Source organism: Macaca nemestrina, chromosome 8 (genome assembly GCF_043159975.1).
Source record: "Macaca nemestrina isolate mMacNem1 chromosome 8, mMacNem.hap1, whole genome shotgun sequence".
Taxonomy (NCBI): domain Eukaryota; kingdom Metazoa; phylum Chordata; class Mammalia; order Primates; family Cercopithecidae; genus Macaca; species Macaca nemestrina.
In genome coordinates this window covers 45,167,037-45,180,740 of record NC_092132.1, presented here as the reverse complement: position 1 = coordinate 45,180,740, position 13,704 = coordinate 45,167,037, and the positions used below count along the sequence as shown (strand labels likewise).

The 13,704-nt window shown below is 35.7% G+C and overlaps 1 protein-coding gene across 10 annotated transcripts in view; it reads right to left on the bottom strand.

Annotated features, from left to right (window-relative positions):
• LOC105476058 (ring finger protein 19A, RBR E3 ubiquitin protein ligase) overlaps window positions 1-13,704 on the bottom strand; it is a 116,157-nt gene that overhangs the window by 64,858 nt on the left and 37,595 nt on the right. For all 10 annotated transcript variants that reach the window (XR_011606853.1, XM_071067949.1, XM_071067950.1 and 7 more), the window contains exons 4-9: window positions 10,499-10,643; window positions 9,378-9,540; window positions 5,225-5,339; window positions 4,555-4,716; window positions 2,065-2,278; window positions 359-502 (exon numbers count right to left, since the gene is read on the bottom strand). Coding sequence is in view for 9 of the 10 variants with exons in the window: in XM_071067949.1 (XP_070924050.1) it covers window positions 359-502; window positions 2,065-2,278; window positions 4,555-4,716; window positions 5,225-5,339; window positions 9,378-9,540; window positions 10,499-10,643 (943 nt within the window). In the remaining variant the exon portion in view is untranslated. The remainder of the gene's footprint in view (window positions 1-358; window positions 503-2,064; window positions 2,279-4,554; window positions 4,717-5,224; window positions 5,340-9,377; window positions 9,541-10,498; window positions 10,644-13,704) is intronic.

Below are 13,704 nucleotides of genomic sequence, written 5' to 3'. Positions count from 1 at the left end.
GCTTTATTCAGATATAATTCCCCTGTTTAAAGTGTACAATTCAGTGATTTTTAGTTGTGATCAGAGCTGTGGAACTATCACCACTACCTAACTTCAGAACATGTTCATGATCCCAAAAAGAGATCTTGAACCCATTAGCAGTTAGTTCCCATTCTTCCCTCTCCCAGCCCTTGGTAACCACAAATCCACTTTATGATCTATATAGATGTGCCTACTCTGGACAGCTCACTGTTTCCTTTTCTCAGAGAATTTAACAGTTGGTAATCACTTTTCACTGGTAATCTGTCTAATGATAGGAATTATTCCTTTTAAATTAATTTTAAAAATACTTTCGATTTTATAACAGTTTTTTCCTTACTTGTCCAATGGGATGTAGGAATTCAGAATGGATCCTGCCATTGCTTTGGTGCTGGCATTATCACTAACTGTTCCCAAGCTGACTGTGCCAGATTCTCCACTTAGACTGTACCGTTCTTTCTGTACATCTGCTTGTACTTCCAACCTTAAAGGGGGGGTATGAAATCACCAAAATTATATTTAATATCAGCACTATTGGAATATGTATCTTTAAATAATTCAGTTAAGAACCCCAGTAACCAGAAGCTATTTTAGGAACCATTTTTTAAAATTTTCCTTTTATTTAATTTAAATTCTACTGCAGCACACTGCATAGTACCAGTCATCCAAATAAAATGGGAAAAATTAGCTGTCTGCCAAGTAAAGTAGTAATAAAATAACACAAAAAAGACACAAAGGATTTTCACTTAAATGTACTCCATTATTCTCAACTCAGGATACAGCACTTTGTAATGTTTCAATGCAAAACACAAAGTTAGAATACAGTATTAATCATTAAACATGACAGACCAATGAATCCAAAAATCCTGGGCATCTATATTAAAAAATGGCTCTATAAATAACACTTGCCTTTTGATATTTTATTTATTTATATATATTTTTAGAGACAGGGTCTCGTTATGTTGCCCAGGCTGGTCTCAAACTCCTGGCCTCAAGCTATCCTCTCATCTTGGCCTCCCAAAGTGCTGGAATTATAGGTGTGAGCCACTGAACCCAGCCAACATTTGCCTTTTTAAAAAGAGGTAATATATACCACTATAACAAAGAGTTTTTATTTAAAATGCAAACTACCGAAAAATAAGATAAATATGTCTAATTTATCTTTTAATTCATGTATTCTCCCCTACATTTAAAAAAGGCAAGGCTATTAAGCCTAAGTGAAAAGTAGTGAATTAAAGAGAAACAGGGGAAGATAATTTTTCCTACTTATCTGTATGGCTATTGATAAAACACTTGGTGAGAACAAAGTAAGCAAGCATTAATACATAAAAGGACCCTAGCCGATGATCCCGGTCCCAGTTCACACATTCCTGGATGTCCTGACTCCACCTGTTCCCCAGGACTCAGCCGAAGTCCCATCTCCTAACATCCGGCTGTTGTTACCCACAGAGGTAAGATCTAGGCTTAAGTATTGCCTTTGCTTCAATGTCTATTGAAGCAGCTGCAGCAATGATTTATAATACAAAATCTGACAAGGACAGTGAAAAAATTGGCAGAATGTTATTGCTTAGATTTAGAAATCTACCACCAAATTTCTTTTTTCTTTTCTTTTTTTTTTTGAGACAGGGTCTCACTGTCACTTAGGTTGGAGTTCAATGGTGTGATCTTGGCTGACTGCAACCTCCACCTCCCAGGCTGAAGTGATCCTCCTACCTCAGCCTCCCGACCAGCTGGGACTACAGGTGCATGCCACCAAGTCCGGCTAATTTTTTATATTTCTTTAGTACAGATGGGGTTTCATCGTGTTGCCCAGGCTGGTCTCGAACTCCTGAGCTCAGGCAATCCACCTGCCTTGGCTTCCCAATGTGCTGGGATTACAGGCGTGAGCCACTGCACCTGGCCCCAAATTTCATTTTTAACAGTACTATTTTGAACCTTGACATAGTAGGGTTATATATAATCATCATGCTTTATGTTCAAAATTCTCACCTAATCAGTAATTTGTAGTTACCAGAAGGCAGAACCAAACCAAACCAAAACACACACCTGTTAAAACAGTTTACCATGGCACTTCCTGACAGACTCCCCGTTATACTGGCTCCAGCTAGTGCCATGGTGCTGGCCGTTTCACTCAGGTTGTCTCGGATGGCTCCTATTCGATCCATGTGGCTTCCACTTGCACTCAAACTGCCAGTCAGCCCACCAACACTTCCCTCCCCTATGCTCGGGTTGTGTCTTGCTTCTGCTACTGATGTTGTGTCTAAATGCAAATATTCCAAAGAAACTAAGTAAGTATGATTATCAATTTTCTCCTTCTTAAATTCCTCCATGATTTCAGAGAGGGCGTTTTATAAGGTATAAAATATACACAGACACGGAAAATTATTTTTTTTCAGGCTAGTCCACTAGAAGCAGTGGGAAAAGAGCCAACAATTTTAAATGGTCACTAATTTCTTTTTTCGAAAACCCAGATTTAGGAATTCTATAAAGAATCTGTTACAAAATATAGCTGACTTTAGAGGAAAATTATGTGACAATTTTCATTAAGGGTGTCATTTAAAGAGCTTATTATTCTCTAAGTCAATAACAATAGGCTAAAAGTTGATTTCTAGATATATCCCACAGTTCTGTCTACAAGCTACTATTAAGATGTGATAACACTATGTGCCAATTTTACAGTACCTCTCACACATTTTGTATTGAAGGAGTCATTTATTTGCACCAATATTTGAGTTCCTATTATATACCCAATCACATGGTGATAAATGCTACGAGGAAAAATACAAGAGAGTAAAGGGGAGGAGACTGATGAGAAGTGCATGTACGTACATGTCTGTGAGCCATTTTATATGACAGGTCTCTTTAATAAGGTAATACTTGTAGAGACAAATGAAGTAAAAAAGTGAGTCATGAAATTTTCTAGGGAAAGAGTATTCCAGGCAGAGAACTGCAAGTTTAAAAGCCTAGAAGTAGGAGCATGCTTGGCACCCTCAAAAATCAAGCAAGAATGGTATAAAATAGGAGGGTGACAAGAGATGAGCACAGACACATAGTTGGGGCAGATCATGTGGGACCTTTTGGGCTATGATAAGGACTTGGGATTTTCTTCCCCAGTACAGTTAGAAGCCACTGGGGAAGTTTTGAGTGTAAGAAAGTCATAATCTGACAGGGTTTAGACATGTGACTACGGCTGCACTACGGAACAGTGAATAGAAGCTGACAAGTTGATACAGCAGTTAAGAGGCTATTACAATAGCCCAGGAAAGAGGATAGTAGCTTGGTCTAAGGGAAGGGTAGTGAAGAGAATAAGAAGTAGTTGGATTATGGCTAAATATTGAAGGAAGCAGCAGAATGTGCTGACAGATCAATCAGATGTAGGGTAAGAAGGAAAAGAGGGAGGCATTGTAAGTGAAGGTTTTTGGTCCAAGCAACAGGAGGAATGGAGAAGCTACTTATTGAGTTAAGGAGGATGGAGGGAAGAAGAGATTTTAGAGCAAGGAATTTGGCTGTAGACAAGTTAAGCTTGAAATTCTTGTCAGACATTCAAGTGCAGATTAAAGAGGAAAGTCAGACATGCAAGCTTGAAGTTCAGGGGAGAGGTCAGTCTATATATTATTTAATAGATGAGATTATCTAGGGCAAAAGTGTAGATACATAAGAGAAGAATTCTGAGAACTGGGCTCCGGGTAACAAACATTTAGAGGTCAGAAGAGGAAAATGAGCCAGCAAAGATTAATGAGACGGAGTGGCCAGGAAATATGGTAAGAAGTGGTTTCCCAGAAGGAAAGTGAAGTATTTCAACAAGGGCAGAGTCTCTACCATGTCAGATATACTGCTATATTAAGATGAGGACCAAGAACTGACCACTGTATTAAGTTACATGGAGGCCACTGGTGACTCTGCTTTAGTGAATAGTAGAAACAAAATTCTGGAGTGGTAGGGACAAAAATCTGATTGAGGTCAGTTCAAGAGAAAATGAGAGGTAAGAAAGTAGGCATTATCTTTACACATCTGCCTAATTATTTCCCTATGACAAATTTTTAAAATAATAATTGCTAGAATACAGAACATGCACTTTTTAAAAAAGGTTTATTGACATACTCCTACGGACAGTCTATGAAGGCTTTTTTATTCTTCTTAATCTTTGCTTGTTACTGTCCTAATTCACATTTCTTTGAATAATATTGAGTTGAAGATATTTTTGACTTATTAGTCATCCATATTTCTTTTATGAACTGTATTCCTCTTCATATCCCTTACTTAGTTATTTGTAATGTTTCAGGCAAAATTTAAGATGAAAAGTTTATGATATCTAAGACATTACATTCCAATTAGAAGTCAGGTACCCAGAATTACCCCCACCTCTTTCATCCATACTCCTCCTTAGCAGTTTATTCACTGATGTACTTCTGAATTAATGCTATTAGGCCTAGTAAAAGGAAGGCAATGGAAATTCTGACTTGCATGCTATCTCTGGCCTTCCCACTACTTACACTGTTAATAAGCACATTTTCCTCCTTTGCTTAAAGGACTTACCTACAGCTGTGTTAGTTCCACCAACATTTATATCATTTTCATCATCAAATTCAATCCTGACTCCTTTTCCATTGCCTGCTGAGACTCCACAACCTCCACTTCGACAAAGAGAAATTGGAACAACGCCATAGACATAAGCTAACATAATAGGAACACCAATACCTAAAGAGAAATTAAATCAATCATTACAAACAACAACAAAATAACTTACAGAAACATGAGTTTTAGAAAGTCCTTTCAACAGAGGCATACAGAGAAAAGTGCCAGGGTTCTGAAGAATTGGCTGGAACATTTGCCAAAAGTAGAGTTACCCAGTTGTTAAGCAAATTCAAGGTTCCCAGCCTTTCAGGTAATGCACATGAGGAGAAAAAGACAGAGATGTAAACTTTTCTCTTTTGAAGTGCCCGGCCTCTGAACTGTACTTGGGGTGGAGCTAGAGTGGAAGGGTATCAGCCACTAACAATTTACCAACTACTTTAAGGCTAGGCTCTTCAATCTCTAATACTTTTAACCAAGGAAAGACTTACTGTAGGCTCAATTTAAATTGTCCTCAAATTAAAAAAAAAAAAGGTAAGTCTTATCTTCAAACACTTTGCTTTTAAAAAATCCTTCCATAAAACTTTAACTCCATAAAATTTTAGGTAATTAGTACTTTCCAGCATTTTCTTACCTACAGTCACTGCAGCTACTACTGGAGACACGATTACAGACAACGTTACACCACCTGCTATGGCCAAATTCCGTTTGTGCTTTGAAACATCCTTGCCTTCATAGCGATTGTGAATCTTGAATTAATAAAAACAGGGGTGGGGGATTAAAGAGAAAATACATTACAATTTAACTTAGTTGAAAAAGACCTATACTTGCTAAAGTGATTTTTCATAAAAGTTCGTAGCTGAGTATCTTAGTTCAAGGTAAACCTACTAGTGTCCTTAAACTATTAGTATATTCTCACAAATAATTTGCTCCTTTTTAATTAGTTGCTTAAGACAGTGATTTAATGGATTTTACTTTGTGCTTAATTTTAAAAGTCTTGAGTAAAAGTAGTCTCTATAATTTTAATCAAGAGTAGTGTAATTATGTATTGAGTAAAGAGGAAGAAATTAAGATTATTATTTTGAACACAGTTACGAGTTACATGGTTCACTAACAGGATAACTCTAGCATTCTAAAGGTTTCTTTCTAAAGAAGATTCTCTAAATGGTAAAAATTGGCTTCTAGGGAAGGTTTCTTTTTAAAAAATTGACCTTAAAAAGCAGTTCTAATAAACAAGTATGAGTAAACAGTATTATTTTTTCTCAGATCCTTTTTATGAAGACAAATATTGACAAATGACTCAAATTCCAGGGCTCTCATTTATAGCTCAAAGTAAACGGCAGAGAAAGAAAAAAGATGATAAATAATGGCTACCAGAGGACAGGATTGAATTCACTCAGCAATCTCTGTACAGGACAGGTGTTAATAAGTAGAATTTGGTATCATTATAGAAGCAGTGATTAAAAAGTGGCTTGTGAAATTACATGAACTTTGAGATCTTTATTTTCATGGTTTGCAAGGGCTAATAAAGTACATTTTCCCCCTCTGTTCCAAGACAAATTCAAAACAGCCTCAAAAGTATGTGGACTCTCTAAAATAAAAAGACTTATAAACAATATTACAGGTGGGACTTATAAAATAATCTACTATTACATGGTATAATAATACCTTTGGCCTTTGGAAGGCTGTAAAGTATGATAAGTGCTGTGGAAAACAGTGGAAAAGTTGCGGTGGGAGGTGGGTGATGCATGTATGGGACAAGAAACTTTTCTATTTCCTAGTCAGAATCCCATTTCCCAGCATTGACTAGAGGTTCCTTGTCAATGAGCCTCCTCATTTCCCTACACAGTCCATGCAGGCAGAGATGGCAGACCTTCCCAAGGTACCTTTCATTATCCTTCAGCACTGCAGCTAATTCCTGCTCCTCCCCACTCCCATTCCTGGGAAACTTAGCACTGAAGAAGAGAAAAGGCACAACGGATGGAGCAGACTTCAAAGGTAGGCTGCCAAAAGAAAGGAGTCTTCTAGAAAATTTTTCAGCCTCAAGCACCAATGTTTGACTACAGTGATCATATCATTCCACTATTTCTGTTTCAACTTAAATTTTCTGTTTACTATTTTTTGCCACATTCTGTACTTTTTATTGTTAAGTGAAGGCTCAGCTTTTGGGTACTTTATTGACTTAGTAGGTTTTCCTGGGCTGATTGGGATCCCAAAGCACCACAGAACATTATTTCAATGGAAAACTAATTCATTCATTTACAAACCTTTGGATACATGTTTAAAAAAAGAAGACCTGTAACTGTACCCTATGACCTAAACAATGAGGTAAATAATCTGTCCTCTATAAATTATTTGTAGGTACATGTGGTACAACAGTCTCTCTTCCCCTTCTATTTCTAAGTACCTGAATAAATAGTTTTGCTTTCAGCAAAACCTTGATTTGAATAACTACATGAAAAATTATAATCAGCTACTATATTTTGAATTTTTTAATTTTCTCTCTCTTTTTTGGAAATAGGGTCTCTCTCTGTGTCGCTCAGACTAGAGTGCAGTGGCACAATCACAGCTCACTGCAGCCTCAACCACACAGGCTCAATCAATCCTCCCACCCAACTTACTCAATAACTGGGGCTACAGGCACGCACCACCACTCCCAGCTAATTATTTAATTTTTTGTAGAGACAAGGTGTCACACTGTGTTGCCCAGGCTGGTCTCAAACTCCTGAATTAACGCAATCCTCCCTCCTCAACCTCCCCAAGTGTTAGGATTACAGACGAGGGAGCCACCACACACAGCCCAACATTTTTTAAAGTTCAAGTTTACTCACTTAAAACCTTCAGAAATAAATATGTGGCTTATAAATATGTTTGTCATCAGTCCCAAAACTAATTTTTAAGAAATAGTATATGTTATTTTTCTGATTATAAAATGTAAGGTGAATATAAAAAATTCAGCTGTTTTACAGAAGAGGATCAACCTTATTCCCAGTGTGGTCCCAGAAGTTAGAAACAGAAACAAATGAAACAAAAGGAAACAGATCTGACTCAACATAAGAATTTTGTAACAATTAGTAGCCATTTTACAACAGAATGGGTTGCTTCATGAGTTGGTGGTTTCCCCATGACTGAAGTTCCCAAATAGCTAATGAAACTTAATCAGGGAACTCATATTAAGAATTCATGCCTCTGAGTTCAAATCTCTGCTCTGCTTCTTTCTGTGTAACTGAAGATATATTACATAAACTTTCCTAAACCTCAATATTTTAACACACAGAGACAAAAATATCAAGGTTGCTGCAGGGTTAAAATGAGTAAAAGTACATACAACACCTATCACACGGTATGAAAACCTTTAGAGCCTTTTCTTATTTTAGAGATAGGATCTTGCTCTATCACCCAGGCTGGAGTGAAGTGGCATGATCACAGTTCACTGCAGCCTCCACCTTCCCATCTCAAGCAATCCTCCCACCTCAGCCTTCCAAGTAGCTGGGACTACAGGTGCATACTACCATGCCCAGATAATTTTTAAATTTTTCAGAGAGATTGGGGTCTCACTATGTTGTCCAGGCTGGTCTTAAACTCCCAGCCTCAAGTGATCCTTCTGCCTCAGCCTCCCAAAGTGCTATGATGACAGGAGTGAGCCACCATGCCCTGCTTGTTAGTTCCTTTTTTTTTTTTTTTTTTTTTGAGATGGAGTTTTGCTCTTGTTGCCTAGGCTGGAGTGCAATGGTGCAATCTCAGCTCACTGCAACCTCCACCTCCCGGGTTCAAGTGATACTCCTGCTTCAGCCTCCCGAGTCTGGGATTAGAGGCACCTGCCACTATGCCTGGCTAGTCTTTTTTTGTATTTTTTGTAGAGATGGGGTTTCACCATGTTGGCCAGGCTGGTCTTGAACTCCTGACCTCAGGTGATCCACCAGCCTCAGCTTCCCAAAGTGCTAAGATTACAGGGGTGAGGCACAGCACCCGGCCTGTTAATTCCCTTTTTAAAAGTTGCTATCCCTTTGTTCTGCTTGGGTACAAGGTTGGGATTAGATAATTTCTTTTTATTTTTTAAAAAAAGTTTTAACTTTTTTGATCTTCTTGGATACCAAAGAAAATTTCTTTTTTTTTTCTTTTAGCTATCTCCTACTGAAAGTTTCTTCTCAATACAGAGATTCTATTAATTTAGGCAACAACAGACTTCTTAGGACCTCATAAATTATCCCATTAATCCTTAACAAAAGAACTATTTGCTTAGTTAATGAAATATAATTCATCAATTAGAGACCAGTGGTAGTCACTGGTGTTTGGACTTTCACAAGATTCTAATAATTTGCAAAATAGTGTATTTATTAATAGCAGTAATCCAAAAAACAAGCTTTGAACTGCAGCAGAAATAATTCAAGAACTGGCTAATCATTCTTTCCCTGAGGGCATGTGTTATTTAGCTATTAACTTTCATTAAAAAGATCTGATAGACCTGACCTTACAAGGATATACCTATAGAAAAATCTCAGGTGTGTATCCTTCAATATTTTATACTCAAAGTTTTACAATATAAACACACTAAAATTTTCAGCTTCGCAACATTTTAAAGCAAGTCTGCTTTATACATATTTATATATGCTTGCCAAACACTAAACATTCATGAAAAAAGAGTAACTGTTTTACACTGAGGAAACTAAAGATACCCTTTGTCTAAAAAAAAAAAAAAAAAAAAAACCCAAAAATCATCAATACTACAAGAATACACCTAAAGATTTAGAATAAGATAATGGACTAACAAGAAGTATTCATTTTACCTTGCGGCCCACATACACAGGAATGCCAATAATCATTGCAGGAATAGCAATGCCAGCTATTAAAGCGATTCCGACAGGAGCACCAACCAGTGTTCCCAGCTGCCACAATATTTTCTTCTTTCGGCTCCAGGGTTTCTTCCCCCAAAAAGTACATCCTGATGGACTAATCGAAAAAATTATAATGTAAATAACTGCTGCAAAACACCACAACAACAAATTAGTGCAATATATTAAAGCAATGACTATTTTTAAAAACTTCTCATAGTTAGGAGTTTTTTTCCCCTTTAAATTCTGAGTTCATTAAACTAAGAACCACTATAAATTATATTAACAAGATATTGATGTATCTTATTTTGTTATATTTTATTATTTATTATATTTATTATATTATAATTTTTATATAATTTAGATATTATATAATTTATATTATACTTTATATATTTTATTAAAAAGATACTGATAACTGAGATTCAGATTAAAAATTTATCCCTAGTCCTCCATTACCCTCAAACCCTTAAGTCAGTTTTTTAATAGTAAATTAATGCAAAACATACATATTTTTAGGCATCAATTATCTGATTATATCATAAACTAAATGATAAAATTTATGTATGGGAAAATTCAATGGAAGTATAAGGTAAGAACCACTATAAATTATATTAACAAGATACTGATAACTGAGATTCAGGTTAAAAATTTATCCCTAGTCCTCCATTACCCTCAAACCCTTACGTTAATTTTTTAACAGTAAATTAGTGCAAAACTTGTATTTTTAGGCATTAATTATCTGATTATATCATAAATTCACTCTGTAGCCTAAATGATAAAATTTATGTATGGGAAAATTAAATTAAAGTATTTATAGTCTAGCATAATCACACAGGGTATTACATACTTAACAGCATTCTAGTTTAACAAAAACAAAAAAAGGAAATATCCATTTCCTATTTTGACTAGTTATTAATTCCAAATGACTAGCATAATAACTTGGTTTCTTTTAAATTTATTTAACTAGAATAAAACCAATCCCTTTAAGTATCTTATAAAACTCAAACTTAAGTTATTTTGTCTTACAATATAAAATTATATTTACATATAAATAGTTCCTCCTATAAGCTTACCTTAGATAATGTAAATCTGAGATTTCCTTCATACACAACCAACAAAACTCACAACCACAAACAGCACATGTCATGTGATTGCAGCTCCCATCATTCATCTTTATTATATAAGCAGCACATCGTGGACATGGCTTTATATCATCAGCTATTGGGAACATAGAGAAATCTATTAAGCATATAAAACTGGTCTAAAAATAACTTCTGGCAGTTTACCAATTGTAGCACTGCCAAAAAATCTTAAGATGTAGATAGTTTGTGAACTCATAGCCTCAGCCTGCTGTTTTTAGCATATAAAGCATTTTTTCTTCCCTTCTAAGAGAACATATTTTACATTAAAATATCAAGTTATAAACATTTTTTAAACACAGTAGTGAAACAATGAGAACAAAGAATAACAAAAGAATAAAAAGAGAAAGGAGAATCAAGGACAGCTCTAGCAAATTGTGAATTATGTAAAGTTTGTCTTTGTCCTGGTCCCATAGAAGTCTTCTGAGTGGTAGTTCCTGGTTCTAGAACTTTTCTAACCATCTTCCCTTAATTCAAATGTACACGTTCTGTATACTATTCCTTTAGTGAATGAACACTAACAGGAGGTGACAATTTGATATTAATCTGAGGTGTATTTATTCTAATCACATCAATTATAAGCACTATAAAAATAGCAAAACAGGTATCTTTAGAAAAGCAGCCTTTTCCCAGTATTTTACTTCACACGAAAGAGAGATGGACCTTGCAAAGAATCAGTACCCAAAATACAAGGAAGGAAGGAAGAAATTAAGGAAGAGTCATATGGCTATAAACGTTATACCATGGAAAACAGTTTCAGAATAAAAGCAATCATTGTTAGTTATGCTCATGACTTTTAAATTAGTTGTGTTTATCCTTTTTATTCATTTATTCACCCATTTACTCAACTGTTGTTGGTATATGCTCCTTGTATAATAATATGGTTACAATGCACAATGGTGTCAAGTTAAAATCAAGTATAACATAACTTTAGGAAAATTATAACTATTTTGCATGTTGGCATCTGTTTAAATAGTAACTTGTAATTACTATTAGCCAGCTATATTTTTCAACTACTCACAGTCTAGTAAAGATATTTATAGTGCTAATCACTGAATCTAAGTATTTGCTCCAATGTCTTACATTATAAGCATTAAGCTATATTCCATTCTTTCTACAAGTTTTATGGTCAAACTTTACCTGTGCTTTATCAGTTAATTCAGGTTTCCTTAGTGCTTCTTCTAGGACCAAAGATGCTTTTTTTTTTTTTTTTTAAACTTAAGATCTGGTCAATGCTCACAATTAGTATTTATTTTAATGATTCAAGCAATTTTGAGCAAACTGATACCCTAAGCAGCCAGACCAGGACAATTGATAATTACTAGAATATACAAACTAGAAATATTCATGTCATGACTTAAATGATTAAAAGAACATAAAGTCTGCATTTAACAATTTTAAACATTGGGGTATGACTAAAAAAAGCTGGCTTTTACGCCTGATACAGCACATAGTATACCAAATTAAAGAAATGCTAATCCTATCCGCTTAAGCAGCATGTTAATCGATAAACTTTCTCATACCCAAGTATGCTCAAGTAGTAGGTATCTCAATAAGACGGAAGAGTAAAAAGACTCAAGCTTTGGTACTGATGCATGCAATCTTTGGAACAAACTAAGGTAACATCCCCATTTATTCCTACGGTTCTAAAAACATAAAAAAGCCTTTTAATATGCTAAAATTACACGTTAGAGAATTAATACCACAAGCAATGTATTTTTGATAGGTCTCTATATACTTATACCCACATCTTTCACTCTCTATACTTATTTACCTATGAAAGGCTGTTTAGTTTGCTTTGTCTTTCCTCAAAGCAACAAATTAGGAAAAATTTACTGTGCACATTATAGGATGACATATTTCTCTCCAAATACTCTCATAATGCAAAAATCCTAAATGAAATTGTTTAGGGTCAGTTGATCCCCCATTCCCCAAGAATCAGTTAAGCCACAGTTCCCTCATATGAAAAAGCTTCCCATTTCTATTTACAGTGTTTGGCTAAGCTTTTGTCTTCTTTATCTGTTTGTTTACTGTTAAAATATGGGCCACTGTCATATTAAGAAAAAACAACAGGTTACAAGTCACCATGTCCTCAAATGTTAACAAAGATTATCTCTTAGGGTGGTAGTGGTAAGGGGACACAGGCAGGAGTGGGGAGCCAATTAAATAGTTTATTTTTATAAAACGGGAAAACTACAGTAACAAAAATGAAACATATGTGGTTCATTTAAAATTTAACTCCAAGTGCATAAACCTAGTAGCTATAAGAAAGAGCCTCAAGTGGATGCACTACTGTCACAATTTAAAGACAAATGTAAACATTATACTATAAATATTGTATTATTTTATAAACACAAATATTAATGTACCTTATGTAACTAAGCACACATTTATCTTCTGTAACCAATTAGGGAAAAAAAAACCTAATTATTATACTAATTAATAATAAAAGTAAAACTAGTTTTTCAGCATATCATGATACAGAAAACAAACAATACCAAAATATCTAGAATAAGAGTAATAAAACCATTTAGATGGGAGCTTCCTTTTTAACTTTCTACAAGTCTGTGATAAGCCAAGTTCACTACACTTTTTTTATTTTTTTTTAAATAGGGTCTTGTTCTATCGCTCAGGCTAGTGTGCAGTGGCACGATCTCAGCTTACTGCAACCTCCACCTTCTGGGGTCAAGCAATCCTCCACTTCAACCTCCCAAGTAGCTGCGACTACAGGCGCACACCACCTCACATGGCTAATTTTTGTATTTTTAGTAGAGACGGGATTTCACCATGTTGCCTAGGCTGCTGAAGTTTGAGAACTTCTGAGCTCAAGCAATCTGCCCACTTCGGCCTCCCAAAGTGCTGGGATTATAAGCACGAGCCAAGGCGCCCGGCCCTCACTGCACTTTTAATTCTTCCTCTTGTTTTTGGAAACAGGGTCTCACTCTGTCACCCAGGCTGCAGTGCAGTGGCACAATCACATTTCATTGCAGCCTTGACTTCCTAGGCTCAAACGATCCTCCCACCTCAGCCTTCTGGCTTACTGGGACCAGAGGTGCCCATCACTATGCCTGGCTAATTTTTTAAATTTTTTGTAGAGAAGGAGTCCTGCCACGTTGCCTAGGCTGGTCTTGAACTCCTGG